Raw genomic sequence first — 21,063 nt, 5'->3', positions numbered from 1 at the left:
CTGAGGCAGATGCATCACCATCCAAGAAAGCCATTTCACATGTTGGTGAAATAAAATTTCAGCAGGGTTCTTGAACAGAAGATGGGATGTCTGTTGAGTGCCAGAGCTCCTTGAGGCTGTCCCTCCCAGCAGGGATACCCACAGCAACCATCAGATGAGAAACAGGAACAAGCAGACAAGGCTCAGAACCACACAGTTACAGAAACTTTCTGCACAAGCAGTCGTCTCAAGCATTAAGTCTTTAACATTAACAAAATGTAGTTCTCAAAGGAATTGTTAGGGTAATTTCAACTCTCTAATACCATCTGCATTTTTAACATTCAAATAGATTGTTTAATATTCAAGACAAGTCTTTGAAAATCCATTTCCCAGTAACAGTAACAAATAATCCCAAAGCCCTGAGAGTTCTGCAGTGTGCTGCTTTAGCTGGTTTCTTGCAACCTATTGTGGCATTGCAAAGCTTCCCACAGCCTGTTCAGCAGTTACTAGCCTAGAAACACAGCAATCCTTAAAAGCAGAGCAAGGCTCTCCTCCAAACAGAGGTCCCATCTTCTCAGCCAAAAGCAGGTGTAGAAGGATGATAAGAGGATTCCTCAAGGACTTCCTTGGGCTTAGGACCTCCAGAGCTGAGTCATCCCATCCTGTCTCAAGCGCAGGATGATCAGGATGAGAGGATTCAGCCTGGAAGGACTGCACTGACTCCACTTTGTATAGCGGAGCCTAACATAGTAGCTCAGAATAGACACTGTTTTTACAGAGCCCAAACTCGAGGAGACACATCCCAAAGCTGTCTGGGTGAACTGTGCCCCCAGTAAAGGGCAGAGGTTGCTTTCTACCTTGATTTTGCCAGTCCAGATCAATACCTGACAATAAGAACAAAACTGAGTTTTGACATAAACAGGTATGTGCTTTATCCACACAGAGATAGCCCAGTAAAATGGACATTTCTTGAACTAATGTTCAATTCATCTTTTTATGTAAGTAAAGGCAAAATGTAACCAGCAAAACTTGACTCAGTGGCCATTGCTCCAGACAGACTTTGCCCTAGTGCATGATGAAAGCAAGGAGGCGTAACCCTCCTTTAGCTCCTTTCCATCTCAACACCCTGTTCCCAATTTAATTTCCCAGAATGACTGATGAGAGGCTTTGTGTCAGTAATTAATCAGCATGGCAAGGACTTGGGCTCTTACCAAGCGTTTGCAGCTGCAGCCCCTCTGGCCCCTCCATCGTTGTTTCATCTGCTGACAGCTTGATGACATCCATGTGAACCAGCTCACTCTGCAGGCAGAGGAGATTCCACATGAATAGCATGCTTTGCAGCAACAATACAGAGACATTCAGTACTTTGAAATGGCAGATTTTATGGAGGAATTTTAAAAAGCTGCCCAGAAGTTGCTTAACATTTGGCAGCTTGCTAACATGGTGCTTTCCACAAAACCTTCAGGAAACTGATGCTTTGGTGCACTGGAACTGAGAGCCACTGGTACATTACCTTGACATGTGCACTTGACCTGGAAAATTTTGAGTTTCAGGGCCAGTGTTTTTTAGTGAAAGTTGGCACAGTCAGCTTAAATGATAGTGTTTAGTTAAATCACCCTGTGTGATTTAAGATGGATATTTCATATTCTCAGGGAGCTAACTAAAGCCCCACATTAATGAATAGCAACTTCTCATCTTCCCAGTTCTGGCTTCTTAACATCTTGTTATCCCCAGAGCAGCCTCAGTTCAAAATACTCTCAATTTCATGGGCTCTGAGATGCCAGCAACATCTAGTAAGCAGTTTGCTCGAAGAGAAAACTGCCCCATGTTTCTGTTCTCAGCAGAGTTTTAAAGAACTATCATGACACTGCTGTGCAAGGTGGTGAACACAGGGCCAAAAGGTTGGGTCCCAAAGAGTTTACAGTCAAGGTGGGAGACAAAAGACAGATGTAAATAGACAATGTAGGTAAATATAAAGAAACTACTGGAGGGAAAGTTACATTCTCAGACTGGCTTTGGGAGTTGGAATACCACTGCAGAATGGAGTTAGCTGTGACTGTAAAAACATCCTGGGGCTCCAGAGGTCTCTGCCAACCCCAACCATTCTGTGATTCCCTGATTATGTGATAAAAAGAACAAAAACTAATGATTAGTGAGCAGTATGGGCTGTGGACTGGATGGTATCATATGCAAATATTCCACTGAAGCACCACTACTTAGCTCAGTGAATTAAACTGTAGTTGAAGCTTCTCTTAGCCCAGAGCAGAACTTAGGTGGAAAAGGAATTCTGCCTGGCAACGTCAACCCCAGGAATTTCCATGCTGAGGAATATGGGAGAAGATCTTCTTCAGTACTGCAGTTGAGAGAGAACAACATTCTAGAAAGCATTTCTATCATACTCTGGGGGTACAAAGTTACAGAAGATTCAGCAAAGGTCAAAACTCCAAAATGTTCTTCCTTCTCACTAATTCTCACTGCTGCCTATTCTCACACCCACATGCGCTGGCCTATTGATGGCAGTAAATTTTTCTCCAAGAGAGCAGCAAGAAGCAGGACAGACTCCTGCAGAGTTCCACCTTAGCAGCTCTTACAGCACATTTCAGTGGGTAAAGGCAGGAGAGATGCTAAGAAAGAGGCCACGCATGCTGGTGTACATGTGCATAAACTGGAAAGAGCAGCCCCAGAGGGATCAGGAGCAGAGCATGTTCCACTGCACGCCCAAGTAGGAGTGCTGGTGTTGTTGGGAGAGCAGACAGGACAAGCTAAGCAGGCACTTGCCTCTGCTCAGGCTCCCAGGTCTGCCTGCTCTCCAGAAAGCATGTGCCCTGTCCTAGACATGAGTCTGGTCTGAAGAGCAGCTTTGGAGCTGCCTGCAGCAGGTCACGTTGATACACCCAGTACAACAGATGTGGGATCTGTGCAGGCCCAGTGATGTGCTAGCACACTATTTCTGTGTTCTGGTAGAAGGGTAAACCTCAAGGGACCTTCTTTCTAATCACACACCTTTCTGCAGCCTTCCTCTGAGGGTTTCTCCCAGTACCTTCACCTGGCAGAGGCCCCTGTGGACAATTCCTGCAGCCCCTCTCCTTCACAAAGGACCCTGCTTGTGCAGACTTCCCTACTGTGCTTGTTTTATCTTGTACCCAGCTTCACAGCATAAAAAACACTTCTGTTCCTGGGGCTCTTTGTCACCAGAGCCATTCACATATACCTCTGGGTAAACATCCTGCTGACAATTTGGCCTTCCAGGAATACCAAGCAATAATATGTTGCTTCTGCCTAATAATTGCAGAGCACTTTGTAAGCATTAGTGAATCAGGCCTTACAGCTGCTGCTTTCCCCTTACTTCTTATTAGCCTTAAGTGATGAAGCAGGCCCAGAGCTGTTCAGTAATTTAGCTGTAGGTCACACAGGAGGGGGTGAACTACGACTACTAATCAAATATGGGATTGCTGAGCATCAGACTGAGAAGCAGTACCATGCTGCATCCCAAACAATTCTTTGAAATGGCTGAGATGTTTCTCCCTTTTGATAGGCAATGTGTACACCCCAAGGAGGGGGGGCAGAGAATCATCCAGCAGCAGAAGTCCTGCATCCTTCCTTGATGTTTTACACCTTCATGAGGACCAAAGTCAAGACAGTCTAAGTACACAGAACTCATGTGTTTTTTCATGAAATTTGTCCAAAGTGATTGTGCCCATTTCTAACAGAGACAACCACTATGGTCAAGGCAGATCAACTGTCCCTGGCAAACATTTGACAACTCTTCTATCCAAATCTTGAGTGCGGTTTGCCAAATATTTGTCTGGAAGAAATAATGAAATTATTCACTTTGTGCTCTCAGTTTTGGAAGTGTCAAACAGCTAACAGTGTTTGAAGGAGCTTTATTTCTGGATAGCCCTCTCAAAAAGATTAGCAAAGCACTCTTTCATTTATTCCCTGTTTGCACCATGGTTTTGTAGAATAGAAAACCTCTGGAGTGTTTTCAGTTTTACTCCAAATGAAACCCAGAAAAAGCTCTTGTGAAACTGGAATTCAAGCAGATTGTCCATTTCTCCTTTCTGTATAAAAAAATCCACAGATTATTAAAAAACATTATTTTCATCGTGGTTTTTGTTTTCTCTGTTGAATATCTGTCCCCTGCAAAAATGTCCAAAGCAGACAGCACCTAAAACATTGCTGTTTTCCACCCCTGCCTACTAAGTAAATACTAGTTCTGGCAATTTCAGAAGTAATTTAATCTAAAAAAACCCAAAAACCCAAGACTTTTCGCATGGGTAAGGCAAAGTTCATTACAGTAATGTAAGGAATAAGTAGAAATTACAGTGGGCTAAGTGGATGCAGATCTTAGAAGTCATACTAAGGATACCTAGAAGGAAATATCTATGTGCTCAAGGGACAGCAAAACCACAGATTATTATGTGGAAACAGTTATGCACTGGTGCAAAAGACCCTCTGCTGAGTGAGCTGCTATCAGAGTCCATCTGCAAACACTTAGGTCGTCCCAGTTGTGGCATTTCTATTAAGTAAGAGACTTCAGCCAGGGTTCCCTGCCTCCTAAGGGGGCCATGCTGAGCACACTCAGTTACTGGGGCTCAGTTGCTAAGTGTACCCTGCCAAATCACCTCATCTGGATGTGTCTGGCTGCAGGCATGTACTGCCCTCTTCAACCCAAATCTTTTGGGCATTCCTATTCAGGGGATAACACAGGAGCTGAGTGCTGAGACACTCTTAGTATGTCCCTGTCTAGGGAGCTCTTCTGGGAGAAGGACTTGGGATACATTTGCAGAAGGGATTTTTGATTCTGAAGCTGCATGTATGAACATGGAAAAGTCTATAAAAAATAACTTCATAAGCTGTGCCATCTGCCTGTGCTTACACTGATCTTTAGGAGATGGTCCTGTTCCTGAACCGGACATGAGGCTAAGATTTACATGTAATGCTAGAAATTAATCCCTGCCATGGCAGCAAGGCCTAAAAATTTCAAAACTGGAAAGCTTTGGTAAAACAGATTGAAAAATTAGCATCCTGGGATGTAAAGAAATTTCTTCTTTTGTTGGGGAATAATGGGACAGCTGCTTCAAACTCATATTTAGGGCAATGCAATTATTTTTTAGCGAGATTTGAAATCTTTAAATGTAAAATGAAATAACCAACAGAAAAACCCGTACATTGGGATTCAGAGACATGAATCTAAGGGTCATTTGGGGACATTAATTCTAGGTTTCTATCAACATATTTCAACATACTCCAAAAGGAAAAGCGAACAAAGGCAGGGCATGCAAACTAGTTTTAAAAAGTTGTATTGGATGTGTACTGGAGTAAGCAATGTCATGGCAGGGAGAAGCCCTCTGCCTGTCTGTTAGCATGCTGCCATCCCACTGCAAATGCAAACTTTGTACTACTCACTCTGTCCCACATGGGGAGAAATTTAAATTGACCCTCTCCCAATTCAAATTGCAATCTGTAGGGGAGCATTTAGGGGATGAGAATCTGGAAGCTGTGAAAAAAAGCAGATTATTCTGTTCTGTGTCTAGGTGACCCTTCTGGGACAAAGAAAGTGTGAGAACAAGGACCAGGCTTGAACCCCTGCTGCTGCCAAGCAGGAAAATGAGCTCTCATTTTCAGGCCCATGGGGTGCTACAGGTGCAGGCAGGATGAAGGTTAGGTCCTGACAATGAGTAAGCTGACCCTGCTTCATTTCAGAGTTTAATGTGCAGCCCCAGATCCAGCTGTGACTGCACCAGCTGCTATTGCTAACATTTCTTTTCAAGCTCATTAGAAATAAAAATAATACTAATGAATCACTGAACTTTTGAGGCAATTTGGTATAATTTCACTGGAAAAAGAAATTGCCATCTACTGTTTACCTTAATTAAAGTCCATGAAACAATCCGCCCATCCGAGGAGACAGAGAAGAAGTTGCGGTTGCTGTCCATGTCATCCTTCTGCCACTTGACCTTAAAACAAGAAGAAAGAAGAAGACAGTCCCAGTCAGCACAAGGCATTCAGCATCAGCAGGACAGAGTCCCATGGACTAAGCAAAGTCTTCTGAAATCCTTCCTAAAGAGCAGCTGGTTTGCACCCTGGAGGCTCACTGGTGTGAACACTTATCTCCACCAGCAGGAGCAGAACTGTCCTGAGCACTCTGGTCAGTCACTTTCCTGCAGGATGCTCCAGCACAGGAGTAAAGCCCCTCTGCACCCACCCACGGCCACTGGAGCAAAGCCATCAAGGACAGGCCTTATGAGGTGTCTGAGCTGTGCACCGGACCTCTACACTGTGGCACAGCACCATCCCAGAGACCCCTGAGACATCTCCAAACAGCACCAGTGGTGCCACACCAAGGCCCCCAAGCACCAGCCTTGCCTTTCACATTTGACTAATTACATTACTCATTACATTACTGCAGTGCCATATGGCTGCCCTTCAGCCAGACAACCTCAAACTAGCTTTCTGCCCCTGTGTGGAGTGCAGGCAAGACCTTGCAAGCAACATGTGACAAGGGTCCTTGGGGCACTTCTGTTTCAGGGAGATGAAAACTTCTCCATTAAATCTGAAATCCTCCCTACACCTTCAGAGCATCTGTCTGCCTCGTAAGGAGATTTGCCTTTCGACTGTGACAGCTCAGCAGGAGAGATTAGAACTCAGATAAATGGCTTACAGTTTAGAAGAGACATTTCAGTTAGACCAAAAGCATTAAGAACACTCGATTTTCAGATCTGGGAATTCAATCAGACTGAAGGGAAAAGAATGACTTGTCACTGGGTCTGTCAGCACACACTCCTGTTGGCATCTGTCAGATCAGGATGGGGACAAGCACTTTAGAAGGTTCTGAGAAGCTTTTCAAAGGTATATCTGTTCCTGTCCAAGCAGTGGAGCAGATGAAGTTCCCTAAACATCATCCCATAAACATGATAAATGGGTTTGATCATCCCAGAACTTACCAAATACTCTATCCATGACCACTTATGTAACTCATACCTAGTTCAGAAAACAAACAGCCTTCTCAATACTTTAATTACACAGACTGGGTATTCGCGTGACAGGTCCTTGCGAAAAACTGTTAATTCTCTTTTGTAAAATTGTTTATACTGTGAAGTTCTGTGGAGCATGAAAATTAAGCAAGAGACTCAGCAGAGAGTAGTTAACCCTCCACTGAACGTTTCCTTCCTTTTCTGAGGAAGGAAAAATAGAATGTAAAAGGAATCCATCTGAGAATACCTCAAAATGCCAATTTCATGCCTATAAGACACAACTGAAGAGCTTTGAGTGGCATATACCTTTGAGTATCCCTGCACAGGTGAAATTGTAAGTCTCTGTGTTATACTTCTGTTATATGGCATTAAAGGAACAGCATAATTCAATATGACCCAGAATAAAATGATTAATGATTAAAAGGCAGGTTCAACAGGACAAGGATTGCCAAGGCTGACCCATTGTGGACAAAATCTGCTGGATATATCTATTCCAAGAACATCTCCCTGTGAGCATGAGCTACTGCTGACAGTGATAGTCACCAGCAGCTGCTTCAGATGAAGGAGGTGGTGTAGTGAGAAGTTTTAATTCAAGGTGAGAAATGCAGAGCTCAGGGACACTGGTTACAAAGACGTCCAATCTGCCTCGTGCTGAGCACAGAAAAAACGTCATATCTTGAATCAAAAGTTTTTAAAATGTCACTCTAAAATGGTCTGATAGTAAGATGTTTTTATGTGTGTGTCCAACAGAGTTCTCCTTTAACTCATGTTCTTTCTGTCCAGCTTACTGTCCCAAATATTTGGGGAAAACTTTGCAGACCATGAGAGCACTGGTTAATACATGGATGAAGGTTCAGCAGCTGTAGTCCATCCCCACCATTCTGTGCAGACACAACTTCTGAGTCCTGATGTGAACACAGAGGGTTGCAAGATCCTCGTCCAGAGGTGACCAAACTGCATAAGAGCTATCACGAGTTCATGGGGGATTTTCCCAAGCTAATTCCTTTCAGCATTCCCAAAGCAAAGAGTTTTTGCCCCAGGGTTTGCCTACTCCAAATAACCTCTCTCTGATGGAGATCTATTCAAGTTTTCTCCTCTTAGTTAGGTGTCACAGCTCTTAATCCATTACATGGGTAGGTGGGGTCACCAGCCCCAAAAATCAAGTAGGCTGAATTGCTTGGGGTACTCTTCCTCCTCTATTCAGAGCAGTCACCAGTACTTGAGTTGGGTACTTTTTGTAGATAGCTTGAAAAACAGCCTCTCAGGGACACCAGGCTCTGCCCTCAGATGACTATTAGCTGCTCTCAGTGATGGTAGCTTGAATTTCAGAAAACAGAAATTGGCATTTAATCCTTTCAATTTTCATTCAACACCTCTGACACCTTAATCGTGTTTGTGATCCCTTTCCTCCTGATCTCTGAATCCCACAAATGCTTATTAGAGTAATTAGCCCTCATGATACTGCAATCAAATCGGGCATCTGCTCAGAACTGGCCTTTTCCTTGCTCCCAGAGGCTTGTCAACATGGCACAACCTCCCACCATTAGCAGTTTCCGTGCTGAGAGGGGTGGAGCATTTGAGGAGAAAACCAAGCAACTGTCTGCACAGTGGCATGAAGTTAATTTTTCCTCTGAAGCATGTGATAATCAGCCAGGGATTTTGGCTGTGTGAAACTATTTAGAGCAAAAGTTCAGCTATGATACAATCAGAGTAAAGAAGCACATGAAAAACAAAAGTGCGTAAACAGCAGAGAGGAGACAAGCAAGCAAAAAGCAGCAAGCCTTTTCTGTCCCTGATCATGATGAGAACTGTAACAAAAACAAGCAATTTTTTCAGTGATCTTTAACCTGACTATTACTGCAGTGCAAAATTAGTGGGTGAAACTCATTGCTGTAAGAACAGCCTACCACTTTTTCTTTTGATTTCTTAAAGCTTGTTTATTTATAAAGAAGTTGAGACAATTCAAAACAATATTTAATACACAGAAATATAAATATTAAGAACTCATGTTCATTACTATGTACAGCAGGTTAACAGGGTGATAATCCATTCATTTCCAGAAAGAGAATACTATCACTTTTATCTGTGGCAGCTGGTAATGGCTCCTGTCCAGCAGGAGATTAGACCATTTATCCAATCTGATTTGAAAACACCCATGTTTCTGATGTCATTCCCATAAAATATATAATGCTTGACCCGTTTTCATGGGACACAGGCTCTAAGTCACTTGCACTGACACAATACAATTGGTCAGAATCACCCTGGCTCGGAGTGTGGAGTGTGGTGCAGGCACCAGCTACTGCAAACACAGATCTGGCTGGCCCTTGGCTTGCCAAAACTCAGGAATGGGGTGCCACATCCAACACATGCACATTAACTGATGAGCAATTCCTTCCCTTTCCTTCCCTATAACTATCCTTCAAGGAGGCCTTTGTCAGCATTGCAGTACCACAGCCCTGCTGATACCTGCCCTAAGTGAAATAAGGCACACTTTTTGTCATTTAGGACCTGAAAAAAACTAATAAAATATGCCCTAGCTAGAGAAGAGGAAAGAAAGGGCATTATCAATCCCTCCTGTCTCCCAGTTCACCCTGACATGAACTAGCTAAGTAAGGCACTCAAATAACTTTGGCATGCAAACATCTCCTTGGGCTGCTGAGGAATGTTCATGCTATTTTGACCTGGAGACAAATTCATTCCAGTGCCAACCTGAATCAGTAGACTCCCAGGCAAAGTCATCATGGCAATGCAAGGTTTGGAGGGACCCAAAAAGCATATTTATCCTCTTCTGAGGTGAAATCAGGCACTCCCCTGCCACTGGTGACAATTCATATAGGTTGCTCTCACAAGTCTCCAACAACAGAAACTCAACAACCTCCCTGTAGATAGAGCTGTGCTTAATTACCCTTATACAGAAGATTTCCTCTACCAAGAGTCAAGCCAATTACTCCTTACCATCTCCCCAGTGGATGCAAAGAACAACAGCTTATTCCCCTTTCTGTAACAATCTTCAAAAGGGCAAGAAAAGTTTGTGCCACTGTTCCCTTTTCCCCTCTTTCCAACTCAAATCAACTGCCTCAACTGTTGCCTCCAGGTCCTGTCTTCAGGACCCAAGCTTTCACCACTCTTCTTCTTCCTCTTCAGCCTGGCTCTGCTGCTGCAAACACGTGGCACAGGACTATCCTGAGTTACAACCTCCTCTCTCTCATATTCTTGCTAATTAATTAGAATGACACATATCTTTATACAAGAGTATTCCATTGCTGATCACTGGTGGTGATCTGCCATGCTTCCCCTTGGGCACCCTGCTGCCTAACCAGCCATCTCCTATTTCGTATCTGTGCATTTAATTTCCCCTCTCTAAATGCAGTATTTGCTCTTGTCTTTATTGAATTTCATCACATTGATTTTGGGCCTTTCTTCCAATTTATCAAGATCATTTTGAACATAATCATGTCCCGCAAAGTACCTTGTCCTCCCAGGGGGGCTTCCCTATTCTGTAATTTGAGTTGTTAATGAAAGTATTGATCAAAAAAAGACCAGAAGTGACAGCTGGAGAGTCTCACTTGTAGCACTTACAGAGTCTGACAGTGAGCTCTGTATAACTGCTCTTTGAGCACACTGCCTGAGCCACCTGAGCAGCCTCTTTATGGCCATTTTACCTAATTCACATTTCTCTGCTTTGGTTATATGTATGTCACTGTGTAAGCCTGGATCAAAAGCTTTAGTCAAGTCAAGATGGATTGAGATGATAACCTTGATTGCCTCTCCCTTATTCATGAGGCCCATTTCTGTGGAAAAAAAGGAAAAGAAATTGGCTTGATAATCTATTCTGGACAAATCCATGTCAGTTTCTCTGAATCACCTTATTAGCCAGACATTTAACAGTAGTGTTGCCATTTATTCAAGTGCTTTTCCAGTCTTTGAAATTGGTCTGACTGGTCAGTAATTCCCTGGGTCCAATCCTATCATTTTCCTCCAGACATTTTTCCACTCCTTCCGGCCCTTTGAGCACATTCCTCCTTTCCCTGGCCCTGCTGGTGCTACAGGCCAGCATGCAGCCTGGTGCACTGCTGTGCTATTATCCACACTTTTCAACCCCCTGTGGCTGCCCATGGATGCCTCTAGCTGGGTGAATTGTCCAGACACTGTTTTCTGGGCTCTGGTACTCTGTCTGTGCCACTTCCCCTCCTGCATGTAAGGACAGGCCCTTTCAAGAAGGAACCTGCAGGTACCTTTCAGCCAGATATTGGCTCTACAGCATCATTGAAAAGTGTGTGGGGACTGATGGCAGTAGGCTATGATACTTCAGTCTGCCCATGTCACAGGTACATGAATGAGTGTGAGTCCATAGGTGACAGCAGAGTGGTGCTTCCCCTCATCCATGCTGCAGAGCACATGCCAACCCTGCCTCTGAGTCAAGGTATTCACTCAGCTCACATGCTGTAAGTGGGCTTGCACATAAACTCCAGCCTCTGCCTAAAACACAGGACAGATATAGCCCAAAAACTCTCTGAAATGCATATAATGGCAAGAAATTGGTCTGGTTATTTCTTTAAGTGCTCCAGGGTATGTTTAATCTGATTTTGCTGATGAGCAAGAACTTATCTAAATTCTCTTTAATATGCTCTTTCCTTATTCTGACCTGTGCTTTTATCCTCTTGTTACATTAAGCAGACAATCTCAGACACTCACTGTAAGATTAAACAATACAGCATCAAATATTTCATCCTTATTCATAACGCTCAGTAGTAGCTGAAAGCTTGCATTAGTAATAAGTCTATTTCTTCATTCCTTTAATTACTTAGATGCTTCCCAAATGCTTCCCTTTCCCTTTTATGACCCAGAATAACCACAGCTAACTTAACTCATTCACTTCTTTTTATTAATTCCTGTTTGTGCTTTTCCCTAATACTCAGCTTTAGACATGTCTTTGTTTCTGTGCCTCAAGCATTTTTTTGTAAGTCACTGTTGAATTGTAGATGCAGATGTAAAGGCCCCTCTCAGAGACTCTGCCATTCTGCCCAGCCCAGCAGCTCAGGGATTTCACTCATCTGCCTCCTTAGCTGAAGAGAGACAGAGACCTGCAGAAGTCCATGTGAGCACCAGAGAAGCACAAGTGCTTCCCAGCCCTGCTGTGCTCTCCCAGCCACCCTCTTTTGCCCACATCTTGGTCACACAAGGTAAGCAGTGGGATAGGACCCTTCTCCTTGTATTCACACAGGCTAAAGACTTTTACTCCAGGCTTCCCACTGGCAAACATCTGCTCCTTGAGCAAGGGAACCAGCCTCAGTTCTCTCTTGCTGTGCCTGACCTGGCAGCCAAGCACAGACACAAACCCCCTGTCCAAACCACATTTCCTGTGTCAGAATGCACAAGCCTGGGCCAAAGCAAAGTGCCAGAAAAGCTCTGGGGCTCTCTCGAGGTGGACAAGCTGAACATGTGCTGGGATTTAGCAAGCACAAACTCTCATGGATGCAGTTTGGCTGCATCTATTGTACAATGGCTCAGCTCACCAGCTGGCAGGTGAAAACCTTATGGATTCCTGCAGAGAGAGTTGGACAAACCAAACTCCAACTGGGAATACCCATCTGAACCTGGGCACCCTAGTCCAGTGGGCACCTTTGCTCTGTGTAGTGGACACTTTCTCCATTTTGCAGCTAGCCTGCCTTTTATTCTGCCTCAGCATCATGCTGAGGGCTCATGCTGAAGTGAGGATCTACAATAAATTGCTCCACAGGTCACATCTTCCGAAGCCAGTTTGATTTGCCCTGTGCTCTAGTAAAATATTCTCCTGGACTACCTTACAGCAGTTTCTGATTTGAACCAAGAAGCAGTTCTATTTCTTCATGCTGTCACCCTCAAATGTGTTTCTTGTTGGTTCCTAACAGCAACTTTCAGCAAAACAGCATCCAGAAACATCAAGTCATTACCAGCAGAGAAGAAATCTTTCACTTTCCTTTTCTGTCAATGACAAATCACAATTTTTTTTGTTTATTCTCCTCTCTGGGTCACTTATCTGTGCTGTTTGCCAAGGGATCTGCTCGTGTGAAAGTCTGCCTCTACACTCAGCTTATCCAGAGTCCACCGACTTTTTGTTTTGCTAAAGCAAATAGTTTGTCCTTCCTTGCTGCTGAGACAAAGCAATGCATCTACAACAAAGTTCCCAAATGTCCTCCATCAAGGACATTGCCAGCTATTCTGCATTTGTTGCTTATCATGTCTGACACAATAAGTGGACCTTAACACCTCCCAGAGGATCCTCTTCCAGCAACCACAAGCAAAGCCAAGGCCAGGCATCCTGAGGAGTGCAAGCAAAATGCAAGGCTGCTCTCCTGCAATCAGTTACTAAGGACACCCCAAAATTAATCACTTGGCCATCTAGAAAGTAGAGTACTTAACTCACAAGCAAAGTAACTCCGGCATCAGTTTCTACATATCAAGCCTTAGAGGTGAGGAACAGTGCAGTGTCTGGAGCCCTTCCTCAGTGCCAACTTGGACAGCAGTACAAGTTATCCTATGTAGAGGTGGGAGGAAGGAAGACAGAAAACTTCATTCCAGACCATGGTTATTTGAGGTAAAAGCAAAAACTCAGCTTAGTCCAGATGACTCATTTTGACTCAAGGCAGTAATGAAGATTTTAAAGGGCTGTGATAACTGAGTGCAGCCTGGTCAAAGGTCAAAGCAGCCCAGTCAGACTCTATGGCTAAGCCTATATTTGGTGAAGAAAGAGCTCCTGGGTCCTGCTTGCACTTGGAGCATATGATATTACTGTGGAGAAGATTTAGCTGTGCTCTGGTTATCTGTAGCTGTGGATATCCTGCCAAAGGTAAATGTGGGCAGGCAGGCAAGCAGGAACCTTAGTATGGTTCCAGCTGGTCCTTCAGTGAGGGGCACCATGGAATCACCAGCATGGCCATGCTGGAGCCAGCATGGCAGTGTGCAGCATAAAGGACTCCTGTCCTGTGATGCACCCTGAGCAAAAGACATTGTTGGTCTCTATCTGCACTTTTTGCCATTCCTGTCTATTACCTGGGAAACAGACAGCATTTCTGCTGTGGAATGTCTAGTAAGAATGAAAGATCTCAAAAAAAATTTTTATAAGGTGTACTTTGGTCAACAATGTCGCAGAAGGTATTACTGCTTGATTTTTTTTCCTCAGAAACCCTGCTGTGAAAGCACAGTCCCTGTCCACACCTGCACCCCTGGGCTCTAGAAAAATACTGGTATAAACACAGTGAATCCAGCCACAACAAAAGAGGAGAAGCCATCCCAGAGGTGAAGAATCAGGCCTGCCATATGGTGAGAGCTGGGCTGTCACTGTCACACTCCAGAGTCTTTGCACATCCAGGAACTTCACAGTAAAAAGAGTCCATGAATTGGGGTCACCCCTCTGCCACTGCCTGAGATACCTCCATGGGGAGGATGCTGGAGACTGTTTTGAGGCAAACATGACTTTTTAGGCCAGGAGGCTAATGCCTGCATGAGAACAAAATCAGATATCACAAAAAGGCTCATCTGAGCCTCTCCCTCCTAGAATCCATTTATTGTTTAAAGGAAGGTAGGTCCCACATTGAGCTACAAGTAAAACAGAAGGCTGTATTGAGGCTGCCTTTCTTTCAGTGACATATAAAAAAAAATAAACTGTAACTAGATATTTAACAAAACTAACTCTAAGGAGCACAGGCAGATATATCTGACTCTGTAAGACCTGATGAAATTCCATCTAGGGTACTTAAGGGAGCAGCTGAAGCAATCTCTGAATTTTATAGCAATTAGCTATGAAAACTAGAAGAGAGGAGATGTCCTGGGGGACAGGAACAGAGAAAAATGCGCCCAGGAAACACAAAACAAACCTGTCTTGAAGGATAGGTTAAAGGACAGTGGATGAGTCAGCCTAATGCTGAACTTCGAGAGCTGGAACAAAGTATTAAGTCATCTGTACATATGTACAGGATAAGAAAATGGGAATCAGTGAATATGGTCTCCTCAAAAAAAGACTTTGTCAAATAGAATTTATTTCCTTCTTTATCACGGTAACAAGTCTAAAAGAAAGAGTAGATTTGTTATCTTTAATTTTGTAAGGCTTTTGGCATACTCCCTGTGATGTCTTCAGAAGAAAGATAAGAAATTACTGTGAAGTGGCTGAGTGCTTGAAAATTAATTCCCAAGAATTTAGACAGCAATGTCTTGACCAGATGGGAGAACATCTCTAGATGGTTCCCATGAGGGATTATCCTTGTTCCTTTTAACGTTTTTAGCTTTATTCTTTAAACTTTGTCTAGCCTCTGCTCTAGATAGCTTCTCCAAGGCATCAGGCTTAGTTTTATACAATATTTTCATTAGTAAGTTGCATACTGAATTGCAAAATACACAGGACATTTGCAGATGACGCAGTTGAAAGACATTGAATTCCATTAGGATAAGGACTCTCGGTTATCTTGAACTGAAAATAATAAGCTGATGTGATAAAGACAAGGGCAGTGGGACACTGACAGGAGTAAGAAAGCATTAAATGTGTAGAAATTAGGGAATTTCTGGATAAGTGACTGCAGTGGAGGAAAGCATCAGTGGCTGGTGAGAGAATCAGCAAAGTGATATTGCTGGAGTGGCACAGAAATATTTTCACTTGTATTAAGAAGTGTGTACCATGTAAGAGACAGGAGGCAAGGACTCCAGTCTGTTAGTACTGGTGAAGACAGCTAGACTGCCCTGTGTCATTTTGAAGAAAATAATTCAAGAATGATAACACAATGTCTGTGAAGCCATGATGGGAAGAAGACACTCTCAAGGCCTCTGCCACTTCTCATTTCTGTCGTTCACAAACAGTTTCCCAGTTGCAGAAAGGAAAGTTCAGTTTTATTTTAAATCCAGTCTCACCTCTCACATGTTTATTGTGTGTCATGTTCAATCACATTGTGACTGTTTTGTTCCCTGCAATAGGTGAGACTGCTTTGTATAGCAAACAAGTCTTTTGAGTGTGAGTAAAAGCTGATGGGGAGAGATAAATGAAAATTACTTGTTACTTAAAAATAAATCCATTGAAAAACGTTTCTATCTTGAAATCTGGGTTTTCTTTTAAATGCAAATGTTTCAGCTATGACAGGAATCTGCAGATAAGGGAGCTGCTAAGCAAAGGAGGGTTTTCAGTGCTGTTTAGTCTTTTGTAGAAAAATTTGTTGACATTTTACCATTAAATCATGCAACAAGACAGAACAGATCAGTTCAATTTGCTGAGGAAGTAAACTTGCCTCCATGACAGAAGCCATTGAAGAGGTAAGGTCTGTAAGGAATAACTCCTTCTGAGGTGAGTCAGTAATATTTAAATATTTGGCTGTAGTGTTTTCCTTAGAGAGGAAATGGTTTAGACATCTGACGAATATCAAAGTGTTCAAAGATTCCAATGTCTCTCAGTCAGCTTAGGCTTCCTGCATTTCTCTTACATCTTTAATGAGCAGTGCTGACCTAAAGGATTCCCTGCCATCCTATCTGTAGCAGAGGCAGGGATTTACTCAGATGTCTCCTTACTTTACCCACTGTATGTTTGTGATCATGAACACAGCAGTTAGGAGAGTAAGTAAGTAAGCAGTTAGGAGAGTACTGTCACCTACAGGCTTGGTGACAGTAAATAGGTACTGAAACAAAGTCAGGTGCTTCATCTACATGAAATCAGGCAGCAACCAAGGCAGCCAGCTTGGCAGGATCACATGTCACCCAGCAAAGATGCAGGTATTTAAGAATACCTATGATAATGAAAAGCATCTCAAAACCCCCTGGTTCAGAAGACACAGCCCAGCACTGCCTGGATGCTCCAGGAGCAGCCCTGGAGCTGCTTCAGCTGTCAGGTACCCTTGTCATGGGCATGAGGCTGGATGATGACTTTATTTATGGGTACCACCAAATACTGGGCCTATCTGGTGGAATATAGCTGTTCTGGCTACAGGCAAAACCAGGAACTTCCCATCTAATAATTTTGCAAATTATTTCTCTCCTTCTAGCAGCATATTTACAAGTTTCACAACAAGCATTCTCAGGGTTATTTCCTCCAAAGTCCTTGAAAGTTTCCTGATAGCTGAGGGAAAACAACTAGATGAGCTCAACAGCAATGAGGAAACACTCTAAGATAAATTCCCACACATTTAGTCCCATAAAAACTGCTCATTAGAAAACCACTTCTCTCCTACACCTTAATGGGATCTTCCTGGGATTCAGAGGACCAGGCTCCATCTCTTCAGCACAAGTGAACTCAAGCGTGCAAGGTCAGCCAAGAGGAGCAAGGAATTAGGCCTACTGCATCAGACCATCCACAAATCTGGGGTGCAGAAAAAGGGTAGCAAAACCTTTCCTACCAAAGAGCATATGTGGTGGTGGTGGGAAGGAGGGACTCAGCAGTAAGCAGAGAGCATGGACATAGGAGTGCCACTGAAGCAGGGCAAAGGCCCAGCCTGAGGCTGAGCATTACTCATGCTTCAGAGACTCAGATTTATCTGAAGGAAGCAGAGCTCAGTTATAAATAGCACTGGATAAGGCTGGTCCTACTTTCAGTTTGTTTTCTTCCTGCTGGGATTTGGATGCTGTGTTTTGTACAGTGTTTCACCAGGAATCTATGTGCTTGTTTCCCTCACAGCACTGCCCAGTGAATTTATTAGGCTGGTATGCTAACAGAGGAGGGAGGAAGCAGACATTAGACTGTCACCTGCTTGTCCTGTCAGTGGCTGTGTTCCCATGTCAGGCACAGCATGCAGCTGAGCAATGCATGCCAGAGGCCAACAAAGCTCCAGGGCATTTCAGCAGCTGCAATTCACACCTCTTGGCTTCAATTCTGACTGTGCTCATGGTGCAAGATTCCCAGTTTACAACAGACAAAATATAAAGTTTCCCCCTCTGTGTGCAGGAAAAGCAGACACAGAGGGCTGGCAGATTCACACCCAAACTCCCAAGATGCCTGATGTTGCTACATCAGAGAGAGTGACTGCAATATGCCTGACAGAAGATTTCCATCACCACAGGATAAAGTGGATTGCAGTAGGGATGGGGAGAGACTCTCCTGAGGCCTGCTGGATGCTGAGAGGCCCAGACACCACATCAAGCTGTGGCTATCAAGGTGGGAGAAGGGTGGGATTCATGGCCAGCCCCAGCTCCCTGTATCTCACTATATATCAATGTGACCTTGCCTGCAGCATCCCTGCCCAACTTGCCTCCAACTCTGCCATTATCATTCCCTTGCTTTTATTTTATTCTCTTCAGAGCAGCATTCTGTTGTTTCACAGGCTGTATAAGAGCCATTAAGACCCATCAGTGTATTTATATCTACACTATAAAGCAGCAGAGCAGAATTCAAAGACCCAAGCAACCGAACAAATGCATTACTACCTCTCTGGTATTTTAAACCTCAGGCTAACATCTACCAACATCCCAAGGCTTAAAGGGACTTCTAAATTTTATAAGTGAAATTTTCTCTACAAATCAGCCCCAGTGCAACTAACAGGCAAACAAAGTTTCTTGTATGTTGTGTGGAGAGACCAGAAAAGAAATAATCAACCTGAAAACCTACAATAGGATGGTTTGGATCTTAAGTAAAGGGAAGAGGGTAAGAGTAGCATGAGATAAGAATCTATTTAGCAAGAAAGAGTGAGAGTAGAAAATAAGTTCAGCATCTGAATTAAGTACAGAGGGAAATGCAGCATCAAAGCAAAAAGAGCTCATTTTTAGAAAATATTACATGATCTGCAATGGACACTTTGCTAGACAATTTCTAACCCAAAAGAATCCATGCCCAAGGCACAATTTAAAAATAACCATGAATAATTTCTGAATCTCCAGAAGACACAGATACCATCTCAAAAACTACAATGCTGAAGTTAAACTATCAGAGATTTTGTTCCTTATTGTCAAAGACATTTAGGAATAAGCATTTGGATGTTTACCTCTCCTAACCTACAGTGGCTTAAAAAATGTCCAACAGTTTTGGACAAGGTACAAGCACACAGCAAAAATTTTATCCAGCATTTCTCCCACCGGACTGCCTTGCAATTTCCACCACTTCTACCATGCATAAACGACCCCAAAGCTTCCAGACGAATTTCTGTGGTTCAGCACAGCCTCTCCAAAAAGTGGTAGAAGTTAACTCTGTGGGAGACAGGATTAGCCCTCCATTAGGGCTGTGCCTGCAGTGAGCTCTCACAGCAACCGAGGGCAACCAGAAAGCTGCTGATCTTGACCCTGATTTCTACAGCAAGCATATGGCAACTCTTCCCAAGCACAACCCTTTCCCCCAGCTCCCTCCAGGAGAGGACAGGGACACAGCTGATGCCACTCAGTCACTAAATGCCTCATGGTGCTGCAGTGAGGAGCCCAGTGTCAAGTACTCAGCAGACAGCACAGCTGCTGCTGCAATATCCTGTTACTGGACACAGAATTCAGTGTAGGCAGCAGGACTGCAGCTAAGGACTGCAGGAGGAGTGAAAATTACTTTCAGCAAGGGAGCCTCAGACAGACTGAGATCTCCGGACCCCAAATGCATGCTCTCTGGTTCATGGATGTTTCTCCTACTGCTTCCTACTTCCATGCAAGTGCAGAATGAGTGACATCTCTGGTCTCTTTTACTTCTGGGATGTCAGAAGTTAATTCAGCTTTCTGTCCTGTTTGCACCGGGCCAGGTATGCAAGGCACGGATGGTGGTACAAAAAATGTAGTAGGAAGCTGGAGCTGAGGAGGAAGGTCCTCTGTGCAAACACTGAACTGACCCAATATGAGAAACACAGCTGTCTTGCATTACTGAAGAAGTTTGATGCTAAATGACCCTCACAATAAGGTTTGTGCTCCATTTTGCTTTCAGGCTACATTATTTCTCCTTCCTTGGGTTCAGATTCCTTGGCTTCAGGTCTTTTTTGCTTTCCTTTCTTCTCCAGATTTGTGTTTCTCCTCTGTAGTTATCCCCTAGGACTATCATCATAGGGTTGAATGAGATTTTTTTTTCACTGAACTCTCCTCAGCAAGCACCTGTTTTGTGCTTCTTAGTGAAGGCAACAGGAGGGGTGTTGAGGCTCTTCTGATACAGCTGATCTTTATTCTGGCCTTGAGAGCAACCTTCAGTCTTATATTTTTCTTGTATTTCCTTTGCATTAAAAAATTTGTGTGCCTGAAGCCAAAGGAACAAAATATTATGTGAAGCAGTAACATCTCAGAGGCAATGCGAGCAGCAAAATCTGTTTGTCTGACTGCAGATGACAGATTTAGGAGAATGCTCACCATCAGAATGAAACAATGTGCTGGTGTGACACAGGATTATGAACAAAATCCTTTCTTTTTTTTTTTTCTCCTAAGTGCAGAAAGTATGGTCAGCTTTTCATAAAGATCTTTCTTTGTGGAGTTGTGTTTGGAAGCACTGAATGGGGTAAAGAATGCAGGCTGTGCTTACTTTAAAGGGATTTTCATTTACTTCTATCAACAAAACAAGAATTCAGTGATGGCTTCACAAACTGCAAAAGTTCAGTGTAGATTTATTTAAGAACTTAGATTGGAACAGAGAAAATAGACAAATAAAAGGGATCACACAATTATGTGACAAACTCCAGTGAGCAATTTCAGGTGTGTTTTGTCAGGTTGACACTTGAGATGGGACTTCCACAAGTTCTGCTAGAAAACTATTCTGCAAGCTGACACTCCTTTTAGTTTCCTTTGGTTTGCAGGCTATTACCATCTTGCCTTGACTTCTTTGTCCAAACCATGAGCACCACATCTAAACTGACTGGGATTTGGTGAAGCATTAGCCTGCAACAGCCAGCCCTTTCTCCTCCCATGTACAAATATAGGGCAGATAATAATTCCCTCAGGAGGCCATCTGAAGCTCCATGGTATCAGCTCCCCAGGGAGGCCAGATCAGCTTCAGTAAATCAGCACTGAACAAAGCTGTGTTTCTAACCAGTGAGGTCTCCACAGCAATTTCAAACCACACTGTCCACACGGGCATGCTTGTGACAGCCAATATTTGCTTGAAGCACAACTAAAAGAAATGTTCCATTTGCAGATCCTAGGGTCAACACTCTGCAGTGGGAATTTCGTCAGTAACTCTGATGGTGAGCAAGTAAAATAAAAAAATATTTTC

The 21,063-nt window shown here is 43.5% G+C and overlaps 1 protein-coding gene across 1 annotated transcript in view; it reads right to left on the bottom strand.

Moving 5' to 3' along the window:
* Positions 1–21,063, bottom strand: part of DNAI1 (dynein axonemal intermediate chain 1) — a 137,449-nt gene that overhangs the window by 49,786 nt on the left and 66,600 nt on the right. The window contains exons 14-15 of the mRNA XM_064735753.1: positions 5,850–5,939; positions 1,191–1,278 (exon numbers count right to left, since the gene is read on the bottom strand). Coding sequence (XP_064591823.1) covers positions 1,191–1,278; positions 5,850–5,939 — 178 coding nt within the window. The remainder of the gene's footprint in view (positions 1–1,190; positions 1,279–5,849; positions 5,940–21,063) is intronic.

This window comes from Zonotrichia leucophrys, chromosome Z, assembly GCF_028769735.1.
Source record: "Zonotrichia leucophrys gambelii isolate GWCS_2022_RI chromosome Z, RI_Zleu_2.0, whole genome shotgun sequence".
NCBI classification, from domain to species: Eukaryota; Metazoa; Chordata; class Aves; order Passeriformes; family Passerellidae; genus Zonotrichia; species Zonotrichia leucophrys.
This window is presented reverse-complemented; position numbering and strand designations above follow the sequence as displayed.